Here is a 17,596-nt window from a genome sequence, read left to right on the forward strand (position 1 = left end):
ATTAATCCCGCAGCCTCTGCCGGTCCAGCCACCATGGGCACCCACACACCCGGCTCCCTTCCCTTCTCTCCCCTCACATGTTAATTGCTCCAATGTTGATTTGATCTCCAGTTCTGCACAGAGGAAATTGCCCTCTTAGCCATTTTCATCCTGGGATTCTTAGTTTTTTTTAAATTAGGCCCCTTCGGCCTCTGAGGGCCCCGTGAGGGGAAAACCATTTTGGTCTCTGCCTGAAGACTGTGGGAAGAGTTGGAAGAGAACCAGACCCTGTCCTCCCTCCCCCAAGACCCCTGGGACTCAAGGGGCTGCCACTCTGCCCCTCCCCGCCCCAAGCCCACCTCCCCATCCTGGGTGAGGTCATAAAATCCCAGGGTCTCAGAGCAGAGGCGCATGGGGATTATCCTGGGGTTGGGGAACAGAAGCCCAGAGAGAGGAAAGGATTTGCAGAGGCCTCACTGCCAGACAGTGCCAGAGCAGGGGAATGGGGCCCTCATCCTTGCATCTACCCAGAATCTGGTACTCCTGTCTCCCCCCAAATTAGTTCAGTTGAGGTCCTCTTTCCCCAAGCCCAGAGGACTCAGCTCCTCAGTGCCTAGAGGGCCTGTCCTGCTAGGGACGTCAAAGAGCAGAGGCGGCCAGCCCTGCCTCCACAGAGCTGCCTGCCCCACCTTCTTTCTCAAGCAGCTGTCAGCCCACCCAGGGAGGGAGAAAATTCAGGAGAGGCCACCACTAAAACAGGCATTCAGGACCAGGAGAAATATGCACCGCCCACCCCGAGCCAGGGTGCCCCAAAGCAGCCTCTAAGAACGGAAGACTTGGCTTCTGAGCAACGGGTCCCCCACACCAGCCAGCGCAGCTGTCTCAGACCACAGCTGGAGGTGTGGACCGGCGTGGCTGCAGCGCCATCTTGTGGCCAGGAGGAGGGACAGTGACCCCCCTCAAGTACCCAAGGCCCCCAAGTCAGGCCACATCCCCAGCTTGCCTTGAGGCAAGTCTGGGCCTCTCTGTATCCCCCTACCCAGAGCCCCATCAAGGGTTTTTGAATTCCAAATCCGTAACAGTGTGCACTGGGTCAAACCCTCCCCTGTGTGTCAGCCCCAGACCACACCAAGGAGACTGGACAAGCGGGTACAAAGCACAGTGTTTACTAAAGGCACAAAGTGGGGAGCCTGGAGGGAGCTGCTTTTCCAGCAGTGACCCCGTGCTCTAACAGGAACCCGGCGCCCCCTCTTCCGGCCGCCCCCGCCCTCATACCACCTGGTAGAGAGCTGTTAGCACCAAAGGGGGGTGGGGGTGCCAGGCTGGAGGACAGACTTGTTGCCATCTGAGTCCCAGAGAGGCAGGCCTAGGCACCCCCTGGACCAGTCGCTGCCTCGGAGAAGGAACTTCCTGAACCCCCTGCTCTGGCGCGTCCTCCTTCACCAGCAGGGGTGGGGATCAGACCCAGAAGACAGAACCCTCCCAGGACCTCTTCTTACCTCTAGCACCCCTGTCCCCTCCCTTCCCCTCATGGCTTCACCTCCAGGAGCTGGGCCGTAGGGCTCTTCTCCCCCAGCCCCTTTGGGAGGACCATCCCCGGGGAGTCCCGGTCCCCACAGGCTGCCAAGCAGGCACTAAGTCCAGACAGGGGGCCAACAGGAAGGAGTGAGGCAGGGCAGTTGGCTACTTCACACACAAGTGCAGCCCGAAGGTGGGGAGGGACGTGGCCCCAGCCCCGGCCCCACAGGGCAGCGGCAGTCAGGGTCACAGCACGTCGCCTTCCTCCATGCTGAAGCTGCTCCGACGGCTACTGGCCTTGGAGGCCTCGGGGGACATGGTGGAGAAGAGAGGGTCGGAGGCCAGGGGTAGCAGGGAGTCGTCCAGAAGCATGAGGTCCAGATCCTTCTTGGACAAGTTAGGGAACGGGGAGCCATGCTCGGGCCCCAGAGGCTCGGGGTAGCCCGGGGGCCCTTCATCGCCCCCGCCCCCAAAGCTCAGGCTGTGGCTGAAGTCCAGGTGGTGGAATGGGGACGGTGGCTGAGGTGGCTGGGCTGGCAGGGGCAGCGGGGCCTGGGGAGGCACCACCGGCAGGGGCTCGGGATCGGGGACCTCGGGCTCCAACAGCAGGGCCTCCCCGGGGCCCTCATCACTAGGCAGCTCCTGCTTCACCACCTGCTGGGCCAGCTCAGCCATATTCACGCCTGAAGGGGAGGTGGTGGGGAGGCCGTGCACTCGAGCCTGCATCTCCAACTCCTGCAAGGTGGGGCAGAGAGGGCTGGGGCGCACACCCACGGGCACCAGCTGCCCTTGCCCCTCCCCTTGCGGCACCCCCGGACCACAAACTGGCTCAGCTGGAAGCAAGTATAGGGTAGCTCCAGAGTCTAGACCAGTGTTTTTTCAAACTACAAGTCACAACTCATTAGTGGCTTGTGAAACCACTGTAGTGAGTCTTGACCAGCTCACTCTCTATTTTTTTCTTCTTAAATTGAAATAGACTTGCCTAGACCGGACCAGAATAGAAATGATCAGAATGCACTGCCTCTATTAAGAAGGAGGGTTCTTTCATGAAACTTTGATTTTTCACTTTGAGTGTGGCTATGTGTACTGGATTGTAATGTCAATTGTACTATCTCCTCTGAGAAATGGATGAATCAAAAGGCTGCCATCCACCCGCCCTCCGTAGAGACGACCAGCCTCAGATCCAAAGAAGGCAGAGACCCCGAGCACAGCCAGGACTACAACCTTGGGCTCCAGGTGGTAGGCAGGAGTCTCCCAAGCCTTGTTTGTGTCCAGTGGTGAGACTGGGCACTCGGCCACTTTCCAGATCTCTGCCTCCCTCCCCACCTCCCACCCTCGCAGTAGGTTCACACTTTCCCATCCCCTGAGGTGAGGTGTAGGCCTGCACTTGCACTGATAAATGTGAGCAGAAGCCACAGGTGTCACCTTAAGAGCTACACAAGGCTTTAAGAGCCCACTCTAGATGGGCCTGTCACTTGGCCTGGGTCCCAGAATGAGGGCCTCACAGAACCTAACTGCTAGCTGGTATCTGTTGCTTAAAGTTGCTGGGGTTTGCCTATTAGCCAACCAACTCGTCCTCCCTCTTCATGGGCAATCATCCCCGTTCCCCCAATATCAGAGGTGTAAGCACTGCCCCTGAGGTCAAGAGCCAGGCTGGGGTCGGGAGGCAGAGCTACCCAACCAGTCCAAGTGTGGGGGCCAGACCTGGATGCGGAGCAGGAGCTGCTTGTTGGTCATCTCCAGGCGCCGAGAGTGGCTCTCAAGCTCCCGGGACTTCTGCAGATCCTTCTGCATCCTCCGGATATAATCAACAGAGGCTTTGAGGATGGTGCCCTTGTTCCAGCGAACGTCCCTGCAGGCCAGACAGCGTCAGGAGCGGCCAGGTATTTGCCAAGTGCTCCGCAGGTGGAAGCAAAACCCTGCTTTCATTCCAGAAGTCTATGCTGCACATCCCAACTTTGCCCGCAAACCCCAGACACGAACAACTCCCATCTGTGGAGGAGGCCAGGCTCCATCTGCACAGAACGGACCCCCCCCCCCATGCCAGGTGACTTTGCTGCCACTACCCACCTCACTAACCCCATGGAAGCAAATAATTCAGAGCAGCCTCCTTCCCTAGGCCTTCCATTCCTGCCACCAGAACCCATCATATGTGTCCCCCACTCTCACTCCTCATGGCCCTGAACATCCCTCTGTGGTAGTCCCAGGCCCTTGCCATAGGTTCCTAGCATGACTCCTCCTCCAGGAAGCTCCCGCCCCAGCCTCACTTCCGGGATTTTGCTCATCTGTCTCAAGCTGTTCTGATTTGGGTGGAGGGATCTTCTTTCCCCTAATAGATGATAAGCTTTTAGAAGGTAGTACCCAACCACGGGATTCTCTCCTCAGCCCTCTGGCAACCAGCGCAGGCCCAGGTCCGGTGCAGGAAATACAGGTGAGTCACCTGCCAACACTCCCCACCCCCCACAGCCCCGACCCTTCCCCCTTCCCTCCCGGAAACCACTCACAGGTCATTGGCCTTGGGGATCAGCATGCCCAGCTCCTTGATGCGGTCATTGATGTTGAACCTCCGCCTCCTTTCAACTAGAGGTAACAAGTCCCAGAGGGAGCAATTAGAAGGATGAGGACCCTTGTGGGGGAGAAAGGGCCCAGCCCAGGGAGGGATGCCTTCTGGGAAGTAATGGGGGACTCACGGAAGGGGACTGTTATGGGAATGCGGGGCCAGAACAACCAAGGGGCTCTTAGAGGCAGAGTCACCTGGTCAGCAGCTAGCACAGCAAAGCTGCCAGGGGTAGCCGCGCCCGGCCTAGGACTCCTTCCCTACAGGCAACGATCTGATCCGATATGATAAACCCATTCAATCTGAAGTGTTGGGGATTCTGTGAATATTGCTCACCCCATCCCCTCCTAAAGAGGGGCTGAGGGCAGAGGGCAATGCTGAAACCCCCCCCCCCCAAGTCCCACCCATGGAGGATGTAAGATCTCGAGTAGGGAAGCCTTCCTAGAACCCATGCAGGTCAGAGTGGCTTTTTTTTTTTTTAACGTAAACTCTCCCCAACCTTGGGGCTCAGGTCAGAGAGGCTTTCTAGGCAGCCCAAATGAGAGCAAGGACAAGGGAGGCAGGGAGAAGGCGCCAGCGGGACTCACTTAGGTTGTGATTGTCTTTCTTCTGCCTCTCCTTGGCCAGGGCCCGGCTCTCAGCGTCTGGAGGTTGGGGGAGAAGGAGAGAGGAGCTGGGAGGGAGGGAGAAGAAAAGGGAGGACTCGGGAGTGGGGAGCACCGTGAGGCAGGGAGGTGGTACCTGTAAGCTCTCGCTTCTGGGTCAGGTCAGCAGGGCAGGAGCTGCTGGTGACGCCCACCAAGGAGGCTGTGACCTGAGGGTCACCACTGTACACGTTCAGGTGGCTGCTAGACAGGGGCAACTGTGGGGTGAGGCAGGGAGAGGGACGCGGTGAGCACCCCCTCTCCATGGGCCCATCATCCGGGGAAAGCCACTCCCAGGGACACCAAGGGGAAGCTGCACTGATGTCCCCCGGGGTCCTGCTTTCAGTTCTAAGGGGTCCACAGCCAGCAAGAGTATGTCAAAATCCACCCTGGGCCTCTCCACCCAGCAGCTCCACAGGAAAGTCTGTAGGCTTGGGAGCTCAATAAGGTGTGGCTCCTGCCCTCTGGGAGCAACCAACCAGCCTAGTGGCTGGAAGCCCTGCGGAGTGATTGCACCAGGCCTCAGCCCTGAGGGTGACAGATGAGGGGATTAAGTCCCAGGCATTAGGAAGCCCAGAGGAGAAGCACTTAATCTTATTCTGGAGTTTCTGGAAGGTTTCTGGAGGGTGTGGTATTTGAATTGGGCCCTGAGCAGAGAGGTGAAAAAAACACGACAGGCAGGGGGACAGCTGAGCAAAGATGTGGGGCAGGACAGAGCTGGACAGAGCTGGCTGTCACTGACAGAAGCTCAAGCTGCAGAAGCGGACAGTGTGATGTGAGCAGGCTGGGAGATGCCACCAGGCCCTGGGCTTCCAGATTGAACTTGCAAAGAGCCTGACATGTTGTAATGGGCTGCCGGTGGGGGGTTAAGCAGAAGCCTGGCAGGGAGAGATTTGAGCTCAGGAATGGTCACCCCAGCTCCTGCCACAGGAACACACCGAGCAATCACAGGGCCAGTGGTACACGGGCATCCTACCAGATACATGGAAAGTGCTAGAGGGACCAAATACTTGTGCCTTCTGGACCTCTGCCCCTCCCCAGCCTTTGGTGCTCTGCTGGCAGCAGGTTTCAGACCCAACTGGCCCTGACCAGTCCCAGCTGAGCCATGGGGCAACGTTGCCAGGGCAGTGGGGCTTAGGGACTGATTTTTTGACTTCCTACTGCAAGATTTGGGGGCTTCCCCTCAGGGGTAGGAGCTGGGGCCACAGTCAGGGTAGTAGGCTCAGTCTCAAGTGGCAGACGTGAGCAGCTGAGGTTTACGGCCTTCCAAAAAGGGGCAGGGACACCTGCTCCGTGTGAGTATCTATCAGCCTACGCAGGGCTAGTTCCCATTTCCTGCCCTATCTAACCTTCCCATAATCCTGTGGCTAGACGGCATCACCCCCATTTTGCTGCTGGGAACACTGGGGTTCAGATCAATTAAGGGACTCACCAAGGCCAGAAGCTAGGCCTCTCTAGTCTAAGGCTGGCTCCTTCCCATCTGCTACCTCACCTCTGCCTGGGAGGCCCAGAGAGCATTCACACTGCCAGAAGGCTGCTGGAGGGAGGGGACAGAGCCAGCCCCCCAGCACTTGTCCCTTGCGGTGAGGGACACAGGCCTGTCCCCCCTGGGTCCTAGGCTTTTTAGAGGAGGGAGGCCCCAGATCCCAGAAGAACTCATCAGCTCAAGGCCACCTACTCCCCTCCAGGAATGCTTTCCCTGCCTCCCCTCTGCTGAGGCCCAGCACCACTACCTCCTGCCCATCCCCTAGCCACCCCTCCCCCAGGAAGCCTTCCCCAACTGCCCAGCCACCACTCCACACTGAAGCCCCATCATGCATGCAGCCTGAGCACGCCTCTGTGGATTCATAATTCTGCTCAGCCTTGGGCTTTGTCACAGAGGTGACTCTCATCTCTTCAGCAACATGGCTCTGCCCAGGTGAGGCCCCTGTCTCTGGTACCTTCCAGGCTCAGAGCCACTATAGAACCTCTCCCTCCTCCCTCTGACATGCCCACCCCACCCTGGCCAGCAGTACCGTGTTGGGCATCTGAGTTTCAGGATTGATGAAGCCCAGGACATCATCCAGACACATAATGTTGTCAATGACGTCAAACTGAAAGAGAGAAAAGTCCATTTGGGGAGGGCCCGCTAAGAGAAAATACGGAGAAAGGGCCCTGGGACAGACACTGACCTGAAGGGACCTTGGAGCCCACGTCACCTAACCTGCTAATCTCCGGGGGAAAGGAAAAAGGTCCAGAGAGAGTGTGAGTTGTCCAGGTCCCACAGGCCCAAGGCCAAGGCTCTTCCCCAGAAGCCAAGTTGCCCAAGAAGATTGCTTTATATACTTTATCTCTGGACATGGCTGTGCAGGTGTGCTGGGCTTTCCTCTAGGACTCTCTCGTTTCTCCTAGCAGAGCTTTCAAAAGTAGGGATGAGGCTTTTCCCATGAGACTGGGGCTCCCTGAGGGCAGGGCTGTGTCTCCCCTCAGACTGGGGCTCCCTGGGGGCAGGGCTGTGTCCCCCCTCAGACTGGGGCTCCCTGGGGGCAGGGCTGTGTCTCCCCTCAGACTGGGGCTCCCTGAGGGCAGGGCTGTGTCTCCCCTCAGACTGGGGCTCCCTGGGGGCAGGGCTGTGTCCCCCCTCAGACTGGGGCTCCCTGAGGACAGGGCTATGTCTCCCCTCAGACTGGGGCTCCCTGAGGGCAGGGCTGTGTCTCCCCTCAGACTGGGGCTCCCTGGGGGCAGGGCTGTGTCTCCCCCTCAGACTGGGGCTCCCTGAGGGCAGGGCTGTGTCTCCCCTCAGACTGGGGCTCCCTGAGGCAGGGCTGTGTCCCCCCTCAGACTGGGGCTCCCTGAGGGCAGGGCTGTGTCTCCCCTCAGACTGGGGCTCCCTGAGGCAGGGCTGTGTCCCCCCTCAGACTGGGGCTCCCTGGGGGCAGGGCTGTGTCTCCCCTCAGACTGGGGCTCCCTGGGGGCAGGGCTGTGTCTCCCCTCAGACTGGGGCTCCCTGAGGGCAGGGCTGTGTCTCCCCTCAGACTGGGGCTCCCTGGGGGCAGGGCTGTGTCTCCCCCTCAGACTGGGGCTCCCTGAGGGCAGGGCTGTGTCTCCCCTCAGACTGGGGCTCCCTGAGGCAGGGCTGTGTCTCCCCTCAGACTGGGGCTCCCTGGGGGCAGGGCTGTGTCTCCCCTCAGACTGGGGCTCCCTGAGGGCAGGGCTGTGTCTCCCCTCAGACTGGGGCTCCCTGGGGGCAGGGCTGTGTCCCCCCTCAGACTGGGGCTCCCTGAGGACAGGGCTGTGTCTCCCCTCACACTGGGGCTCCCTGGGGGCAGGGCTGTGTCTCCCCCTCAGACTGGGGCTCCCTGAGAGCAGGGCTGTGTCTCCCCTCAGACTGGGGCTCCCTGGGGGCAGGGCTGTGTCTCCCCTCAGACTGGGGCTCCCTGGGGGCAGGGCTGTGTCTCCCCTCAGACTGGGGCTCCCTGAGGGCAGGGCTGTGTCTCCCCTCAGACTGGGGCTCCCTGGGGGCAGGGCTGTGTCTCCCCCTCAGACTGGGGCTCCCTGAGGGCAGGGCTGTGTCTCCCCTCAGACTGGGGCTCCCTGAGGCAGGGCTGTGTCTCCCCTCAGACTGGGGCTCCCTGGGGGCAGGGCTGTGTCTCCCCTCAGACTGGGGCTCCCTGAGGGCAGGGCTGTGTCTCCCCTCAGACTGGGGCTCCCTGGGGGCAGGGCTGTGTCCCCCCTCAGACTGGGGCTCCCTGAGGACAGGGCTGTGTCTCCCCTCAGACTGGGGCTCCCTGGGGGCAGGGCTGTGTCTCCCCCTCAGACTGGGGCTCCCTGAGAGCAGGGCTGTGTCTCCCCTCAGACTGGGGCTCCCTGGGGGCAGGGCTGTGTCTCCCTCAGACTGGGGCTCCCTGGGGGCAGGGCTGTGTCTCCCTCAGACTGGGAGGTACTGTACCAGCAGCACCTTGCCTCTGCCGTCAGACTAGGAACCGCAGGAGCACAGCACCCAGCAGCCGCTCTGCTCACGGCCGCCACCGGCCACCCCTCACTTACCTCCCTCTCGGGGTTGGAGCCAATGTGCAGCATGGCCATGGGGCTGTTGGGAGCACTGTTGCCGGCGGAGGAGGACATCACATGTCCAGCCCGCACCCCTGGGGAGGCAGCAGGCAGGGGCTTCGGGGAGCCCTGCGCAGGGCTGATGTGGGCGGCAAACTTGTTCCCGTAGGTCTCGGACAGGTACTCTCGCACCTTCTGGTCCCGGGACTGCTGCAGGTGGTAGGAGGTGGGGTTCTCCAGGTAGGACTGCACCTGGGGCGGGGGGGAAAAGACAAGGGTTCTAGGGCTCCTAGAAGCAGGGCAGGCAGGGACAGGCTTTGCTTTAGGACAGGCCCTACCTTCAGGACCTCCCCGGGCACCGGTGGTGGAGACTGGAAGTGGACGGGGGTGTTGATGGCCGGGGTGGGCGGCCCGCCCAGCTGCTGCTGCTGCTGCTGCTGCTGCATGTAATGCATGACAGCCTGCTGCTGCATGCGCTCCCGCTGCTCCTCCTGCTGCGCCTGCTCCCGCATGAGCTGCATGCGCAGCCCGATGCGCGATGCCATGGCGGCCACTGGCACGGGCTCCCTGCGGGCGAGGGGGGCAGGTGTGTGAGGGGCCAGTCCCCCCTAAAGCACTCAGTCTCGGGGATGGGGCCAGGACTAAGGGATTGCACCCATTGTACAGGAGGACATACTGAGGCCCAGAAGGGAGAAGGGCCCAAGGTCACCCAACAAGAGGGTGACAGAGGTGAGACTTGAACCCAGGGTTTCTGGTCCCTGGGCCAGAAGCGGAGACCGTCTCTTCTTCGTTAACTGCAGCACATCGGTCCCAGATAGTTGGAGTCAGTCTTGACTCCTTGCTTTCTGTCAGGCCACATGGTGATCCTGGCAGGTCTGACCTCAGATACAGCCCTGCCACCACCACCTTCCTGCCATCCATGCCTCCCAACCTGTAGCTTGCCTTATCTGGCTCCCTGAAGGAGCCCCCTAATGTTCAGACTTCTCCTTTCTTGCCCTACAACATTCTACTAGCAACTCAGTAATCAGAGGGATCCTATTAAATCTAAGTCAGATCCTGTCCCTCCCCCTGCTCAGAACTGTCAATGGCTCCCATTTCACTTGGAGTAAAAGCCAAAGTCCTTACCCTAAAAGCCCTCTGTGATCCATCCTCACTGCATGGTCCCCTCTTGACCCCATCTCCCCACACTTTCTCTATTGTTCCACGTGTTCCAGCCACACCCTCCAGCCTCCTGACACTCCCTTAAACACCGAAGGCAAGCTCGCACCTCAGGACCTTTGCACTTGCTCCTCCCTCAGTCTGGGATGCCCCTCCTACCTGCCTCCCCAACACTCCCTTCTGTGTGTTTCCCCATTACCCTTATCACCATCTTAACTATTATGCATTTTTGCTAAGTTATTTCATTCAGGGTCTATCTCTTTCTCACTAGGAATGCAAACTCCCCTGAGGGTAGGCATTTTGTCTGCTGTGCCTTCAGCCTTCAGCCCAGGGCCTGGGGCGTGGTGGATGTTCTAGGAATGTATGCAGGGAATGATTACTATTTACACATCAGGTACTGGCGACGCAGCAGCAAGCTACCTATATTCACTGAGCTTGGGGAGTTACATTCCAGTGAGTGAGAAAAGCAAGTGCACAGGCCTTTACAACCCTGTGCAGAGATGGTCGCTTCAGGGTACCTGGGCCTGCAAGGGTCCACGGAGGGCTCCCGCCACTTAGGATGTCAGCCCTGATTGTTCATGGGTTTCAGTGGGATGGGGGCCTAAGGCCCCCAGGCCTAGTCTAGAAACTGGAGGAAAAGACAGAATGGGGCACCCGGGTGGCTCAGCGGTTTAGCGCCACCTTCAGCCCAGGGCCTGATCCTGGAGGCCGGGGATAGTGTCCCACAGCGGGCTCCCTGCATGGGGCCTGCTTCTCCCTCTGCCTGTGTCTCTGCCTCTCTCTCTCTGTGTGTCTCTCATGAATAAATAAATAAAATCTTTAAAAAAAAAAAAAAAAGGAAAAGACAGAATGAGTCCCGTAGCTGGGCCCGTTCTGTCCCTAGCTCACTGAGGGACGATGGCACATCCCTTCTCTTTGAGCCTCTCTGTCTCCCTATGCACAAAATGAAAGGTGCCTAAGGCTCCTCCCAGCTAAGAGACTCCCTGAGAGGTACAGAGCCCCCAGGATTCTGGGAGAGGGTCCCATCCTGGCGATACTACAAGAGGCCATATGACTTCATGGTTGAGCAAGAATTATGAAACTGGGCAGACATGGGCTTAAATCCCAGCTCTGCCACTTGTTGACTGTGTGACCTATGGCAAGTCACTTAACCTCTCTGAGCTTCAGCTTCCTCACTTGTAAACAATTTCTACATCAGAAGCTTGGTGAGCTGGGCAGCTGGATGGCTCAGTGGCTGAAAGTCTGCTTTTGGCTTGGGTCATGATCCTGGGGTCTGGGATCGAGTCCTGCATCAGGCTCCCCACAGGGAGCCTGCTTCTCCCTCTGCCTATGTCTCTGCCCCTCTCTGTGTGTCTCTCATGAATAAATAAATAAAATCTTAAAAGAAAAAGCAGCTTGGTGAGCATGTTAAGTGAAAACAATGTGTCTTGAACAGAGCGTGGCACTTGGTAGGCTGAATGGGTAAGTAAAGGATAAACACAAGTTTGGCAGGGTCAGCTGCTGTACAGACTGAAGGCCAGAGCTGCACCCCGAGATCCTAAGGATGAAACCCAGACCTCTGGGGGGTAGCAAAGGAAAGCAGCATAGCCTAATGCCAGACAGACATAAGACTAAGTCAGCATTAGTGGAAGGTACTGGCAAATATTCAGTGAAAATCAATGGATCATGGAAATAATAATAGTTTGCATCTATTTGAGCATTTACTGTGTGCTGGGCGCTGTTCCAAGCACTTTAACCTCAAACAGCCCCACGAGGCAGTTTTGGTTATTATTCGCCTGTTACAGCTAAAGAGAAACAGAGGCACAGGGAAGTTTAGTACCTGGTGACAGAGACAGAGCTGGAACCCACACCAGAGTGGCTCCCCAGCCCATGGGGGCAGTGGATGGGGGACGTGGTGACTGCTCTGTCTCCACACAGACCTGGGAAGGGGCTTGTCCCAGTTGCATGTCTGGTGGGCTCAGGACCACCAATGGGGCCCAAGCCACCTGACCCCAACCAGGGCTCCCTCTACCACCGCAGCTGCTGCCTTCCAAAGCTGGTCTGCACCATCCGCCTCAGAGCTTTGAGCACTCAATGACCCCTACTCACCTTCCTTCCTCCCTTCTCTGCCCCCCAGGTCAGGAATGAGCGAAGGGGCTGCCTCGGCCCCAAGGGTCTCTCTGCCCAGCTCCCAACAGGACGGTCCCCAGGAAGAAAAGAGCAGATGCCCCCACCGCCCCCCTTCTCTGTTTCACACAGCTGTGGCCTCCACCCAGTTCCTCTGCTCCTACAGAGACGTAGCCTGTCTTCACCTCCCCGCCCCCCTCCCACTGCAGCCGTACAGACCTCATGGGCTCCGACCCCAGCCCACTGCCCTGCAGCTGCACGCCCTGCACCCCTGCATGCTCACACATGCAGTGCCGGGGAGCCCATCCCTCTGGGAACAATCTGACTTCAGTTGGTTCCCACTGGGGGGAGAATCACCGGACCTGGCAGTGCCAGCCAGCACGAGGAGGACCGGGGGGAGAACAAGCCCCTTGTTTCTCTGACAAAGGGCTGGGTGCCCGTCCCAGGCTGAGCCGGAGCTGCCTCTGCCACAGGAGAACCTGGGCTAAGCCCCGCTCAGCCTCCCACTGGCTGTGCCAGCCTCAGTTTGCTCATTTGTAAAACGGAAGCAGGAATCCCTGCCCAGCCACCCCGACCAGGGCTGCGTGAGCCTCCTGGGAGAGGGTATCAGAGAACTGTGACCGGCTGAGGTGTCTGTGCCTTGAGAGGCGTTGATAGCCCGAGCCTGTCCGCCGTCCTCTGACAGAGGGTGGCCAGGTGGCACAGCACAGTGAGGCTGCCCCACCCCTCACCCCGCTTGTCAAAGCTGTCACCCCAGCCGCAGAGCTGTTGCTCCCTTCACGTCTCAGCCTCCGCCCCTGGCCCTGCCTGGGGGGCTCTGTGGGATGAGTACAGGGCTAAGGGGGGGAATCTGAGGGCAGGTGAGGTGACCCAGGAGAGACCCTGGGTGTGGGGACATTCCCTGCCCAGCCCTCAAGTACACCTGCTCACTCTCAACACCTGAGGGCCATTCCCAGCCTTCCCCAGTGCTCAGTCTGGTCAGGAAGAACTGGAAGGAGGGCCGTCCAAGGACCAAAGTGACTCTTGAGCCCTCCCCACCATCTGACCTCCAGGCCAACTAGGCCTGGCAAGGGTCCACCATTCATGCATTCGGTAACACCAGGAACCTCGAGTGCCTACTACGTGCAGACAGCAGGGCTAGGTGTTTCCCTGAAGAACCTTCTCCCCTGCCTCCACCCCTAGGTAACACCCTCCTCCTGAGGGGACAAGGGGATCTAACGCCCCCCAAAATTCCTACCTCTCCCCAGTCCTATAGGAAATGTAGCAGGGACTGAAGTTTCAGCCAAGACCATGGAAACTGACACTACCTGCACCCTCAAGACCCACTACCATCCCCCCCATCCCGCTGTTCACACAGAACCTCCCACCTGACTACCCCCTGCCCTAAGCTGAAGCTGGGTTCCAGCTTAGCTGTGACCAAAACAAGCTTCCCAATCCAACAGGTGCAGTTGAAGCCCTCCCCCACCTCACCCTCCACCCTGCTGTGCCCAAACTGGCTGGGTGGCTTTGGGGAAGCCACTCAACCTCTCTGTGCCTTGGTCTCCCCTTTGGTCAGATGGAACCAATAAGGGCACCTGCCTCTTGGGTTGGTGTGTGGAACTCCCTAGTGTGCCCTCAGGCATCTGAAAACAGACAGATGTTGGGCTCACCTCCAAAGCTGGGCACATCTCTGGTCAGGGCCAGAGCTGGTTTCATGTCAGCCTGTGGGGAGGCCTCCCTCATCAGCCACTTACACCTCAGTATGAACAAGCCCAGAAACAACCTTTCCTGAGGGAAGTTGTGGACGGGGAGGGGAAAGGTAGGGAGAAATCACTGGCCTCCATGAGAGACAGGCAAGGAGAGAGGATCCTCTGAAAGCATCAGAGAGAAAGAAGATCTCAAAGATTGAGCACTGAGTGGAAAAAAAATCTACAGAATGAAATGTACAGCCTAAGCCCATTTAAGACAGGAAATGGGTAAACCTAAACCTGTAGAACAGACTAGAAGGATCAGAAGTTTTCTTGAAGGCTTGCCCTGGGTCAGGGCTGGTCTATGTGCTTTCACATATTAACTCATCCACTCTTCACAACAATGCTACGAGGTGACTACTGTTATTGCCCTCAGTTTCCAGGGGGGGGGGGGAAACTGAGGCATAGAGAACTGAAATAACTTGCCCAAGGTTGCACAGTTGATGAGTAGCAGAATGGACTTAAACCAGGCTGCCCCTCAAACTTCTACTCTGGGCTCTCCCAATACCCCCAACTGTTCAGAGTGGTTACCTGTGTTTTTGGGGGGTGGTAAACAGGGGTTCTTATAGTTTCTCATTCTTATTCTTTTTTTAAAAAAGATTTATTTATTTGAGAGGAGAGCATGCACGTATACATGGGGCGGGGGGTGGGGGTGGGAGGGTGGGGGACAGAAGGTGAGAGAGTATCCCAGGCAGACTCCACAGCAAGCACTGAGCCCAAGACAGGGCTCGATCTCACAACCCTCAGATCATGACTTGAGCCAAAACCAAGAGTGGGATGCTCAACCAACTGTGCCATCCAGGTACCCTTCATTCTTACTTTTGAAGCACTTAACTCTTTCAATGTGGATGTGTGCTGCTTGTGTGATTTTTTTTAAGGGTGTGGAAGGGCAGAGGGAGAGAGAATCTCAAGCAGGCTCTGTGCTCAGCATAGATGATGTGGGGCTCAATCTCACACACCCTGAGATCATGACAGGAGGCTAAATCAAGAGTAGGCCGCTTAACCGACAGAGCCACCCAGGTGCCCAGCATGATTCCTTTAATACAAGGTGAAAAGAAAGGGAGACAGCTTGCAAGGGTTTGTGAGGGCCCAACCTGCTTCCGGTCATACCCAAAAGTGGGGTTCCCTCAGTTTCACCTGGAGTCTAGCCCAAGCTTGTCCTCCTCAGTGTGATGATGATTGTTAAGTCAGCTGAGGACCCTGGGTGGGGACACTGAGTGGCCACCAGGGGATCAGAAGTCACATGCCCATTGGAGCTGGAGGGCCAGGATGCAGGTCTGACTCGGTTGCCACTACAGCCCCAGACATGAGCCTTCAGAGGGAGCACAATCAAGCAGCACTCTTCAAATTGCTCTTAGCTGAGCCAGGACCCCTCAATTAATTGTGGGGCCTGAACTTCTCTGGATATTTTTCTGTCTTCTAGGTGATTCTTTAAAACTTAGAGCTGGGGGATCTCTGGGGTGGCTCAGCGGTTTAGCACCTGCCTTTGGCCCAGGGTGTGATCCTGGAATCCCAGGATCGAGTCCCACATCGGGCTCCCTGCATGGAGCCTGCTTCTCCCTCTGCCTGTGTCTCTGCCTCTCTCTCTCTCTGTCTCTCATGAATAAATAAATAAAATCTTAAAAAAAAAAAAAAAAACAACTTGGAGCTGGGATACCTGCATGGCTCAGTCAGTTAAGTTTCTGCCTCTTGATTTTGGCTCAGGTCTGATGTCGGGAGAGGGGGGTTGGGAGGTCTTGGGATCGAGCCCCGCATCGGGCTCCATGCTCAGAGCAGAGTCTGCTTGAGATTCCCTCTCCCTCCCTTTCTGCCCCTCCCCCACTCACTCGTGCTGTCTCTCAAATAAATAAATAAAACCTTAAAAAATAAATAAAAATAAAACCTGGAGCAGGAAGCAAAAAACATATACCCCATGATTCAGCAACTCCATTCCTAAGCATATGCCCAACAGAAAAGCATCCGTGTGCTCCTCAGACGACACACACTAGAACATTCATAGCAGCACTATGGATAGTGCCCAAGCCAGAAAGCGCCAGATGTCCATCCACAGGGAAATGGATAAGAAAGTTGTGGTACATCCACACACTGGAATGCTACTCAGCAGTGACAGTGAACCCTCTATTGCTACCCACAACACAGATGCCTCTTGCAGACAACGCTAAATGAAAGGAGCCACAAAAACGCACACAGCACCATTGATGTACAGAATGTTCAAACAGGCAAAATGAACCTTCTGTTAAAAGTCAGGATCCTGGCGATCCTTGGGGGCAGTGCCTGAGAAGTGGCACAGGACAGCTTGCAGTGGGGGCGTTAGGAATGTTCTGTAATTTGACTCAGGGTGGGTGACACAGGAGTGTCAAGTCTATGAAAATGCGGGCAGCTGCTCGAAAGGTGTACACTTTGCTGTATGTGTGTTATACAGTCGTTAAAATTTACAAATGAGTGAGGGCAGACCTGAAATAATTTAAAAGAAGAACTGAACAAATGGCCCTCACCCCTGCCCAAGTGCGGCTCCGACTTTAAAATGCCGTTGGTACCAGGCAACATCAACACACTGCCCCAGGGTAGGGACAGCCTCTTTGGAAAGGCAATCTGGCAATATGTATCGAAGCCTGCGAAAGTCTCCACCAGCCCGAGGAGGCAATCCCACATGCAGCAAAGGCTTTTCTGCAACAAGATGCCCAGCATATTATATAGAGAGAAAAATGAAAAATAATCTCAATGTCCAACAATAGGATGGTTAAATAAATCATGTTGTGTTCCTCCTGGTGGAATGTTATATTTACAGTTGGCAACCCAGGGATAGATGTCAAGTGACAACACGTAGAATGCAAAATTGTATAGAAGATCTGATCATCATGTATAAATACATGTAGAAAAACCTTTTGGGAGGAAATAGACCCAGACTTTTGATGACGCAATCATGAGTGTAATTTTTCCTTTTTACTCTTTGGAATGTCATTCTTTTTCTATAATGAAAATGGACATGTTTCTAATCAGAAAAATAAGTATTTTATACTAATAATTAACACCGATGGTGTACTTACTACATGTGAGGTACGCTTAAAGCACTTTATTTAAATACCACAATTACTTCATGACATGAGTACCAGTACTGCCCCCTCCTTTACACATGAGGAAACAGGCACAGAGAGGTGGTCACATGCCGAGGGTCACACAGCTAACGAGTGGTGAGACTGGTCTCTGGGATTTAGAGTTAAGTCCCTCCCCATCCTGCGTTTGGGGCAGGAGTGGCCACATTTTGTATTAGGGATTCTCACTGAAGAAGCCCCCTACGAATCAAAGGGTTTCAGCAGCTGATCTCTTTCAGCCAGCCTGGGGCCCGGGGCGCCTGGGACGATGGAATGGTCTAGAATCCCCAAATGCAAGCAGAAAAAACTCTGCCCTTCCTCAAAGGGCAGAGATAATTTCCTGTATTCCCAGAAAAACACATGTCTCATGGCTGAAACAACAAAGGGTACAAGCCCAGCAGCCGGGATGCCTGTTTAAGCCATTTACTACTTTCTATGCTTCTGTGGTAGGAAGAAGTTTCCTTACTGATTGGGGCTGTTACAAACTACCAGTCGTGTGGCAGCTGCCCAGTGGTGTCAGAAGGGAAATTAAACCAACCACTAAAGGAAGGCCTCCTGAACGGGTCCTGAGGCTCCCAGAGGCAGAGGGAAGGACCCCGTGACCTTCTGGGTAACCTTCCAGCCTTGGGAAGGGAAGAGAGGGGGAGATTCCAGGACCTGGGTTTGTTTTGTCTTCCCGGAGCTCCCTCTGGCAGAGGCAGTGGCAAAGGAAGGCCTGATGAACTGAGAAACAGAACAAAAATGTACACACAATCCCCATGCCTTAGGCAGTAGCCATTTGAAATT

The 17,596-nt window shown here is 56.5% G+C and overlaps 1 protein-coding gene across 4 annotated transcripts in view; it reads right to left on the reverse strand.

The window, feature by feature from the left end:
• Window positions 1–1,124: 1,124 nt before the first annotated feature.
• The window catches only part of TFEB (transcription factor EB), a 56,024-nt gene continuing 39,552 nt past the window's right edge, over window positions 1,125–17,596 (reverse strand). For all 4 annotated transcript variants that reach the window (XM_055330178.1, XM_055330179.1, XM_055330180.1 and 1 more), the window contains 8 exons: window positions 9,066–9,294; window positions 8,725–8,979; window positions 6,714–6,791; window positions 4,796–4,916; window positions 4,642–4,698; window positions 4,002–4,077; window positions 3,202–3,349; window positions 1,125–2,232 (listed from right to left, as the gene is read on the reverse strand). In XM_055330178.1, the coding sequence (XP_055186153.1) occupies window positions 1,744–2,232; window positions 3,202–3,349; window positions 4,002–4,077; window positions 4,642–4,698; window positions 4,796–4,916; window positions 6,714–6,791; window positions 8,725–8,979; window positions 9,066–9,272 (1,431 nt within the window). In that variant the 5' untranslated portion in view covers window positions 9,273–9,294 and the 3' untranslated portion in view covers window positions 1,125–1,743. The remainder of the gene's footprint in view (window positions 2,233–3,201; window positions 3,350–4,001; window positions 4,078–4,641; window positions 4,699–4,795; window positions 4,917–6,713; window positions 6,792–8,724; window positions 8,980–9,065; window positions 9,295–17,596) is intronic.

Source organism: Nyctereutes procyonoides, unplaced genomic scaffold (assembly GCF_905146905.1).
Source record: "Nyctereutes procyonoides isolate TBG_1078 unplaced genomic scaffold, NYPRO_anot_genome, whole genome shotgun sequence".
Classification (NCBI taxonomy): domain Eukaryota; kingdom Metazoa; phylum Chordata; class Mammalia; order Carnivora; family Canidae; genus Nyctereutes; species Nyctereutes procyonoides.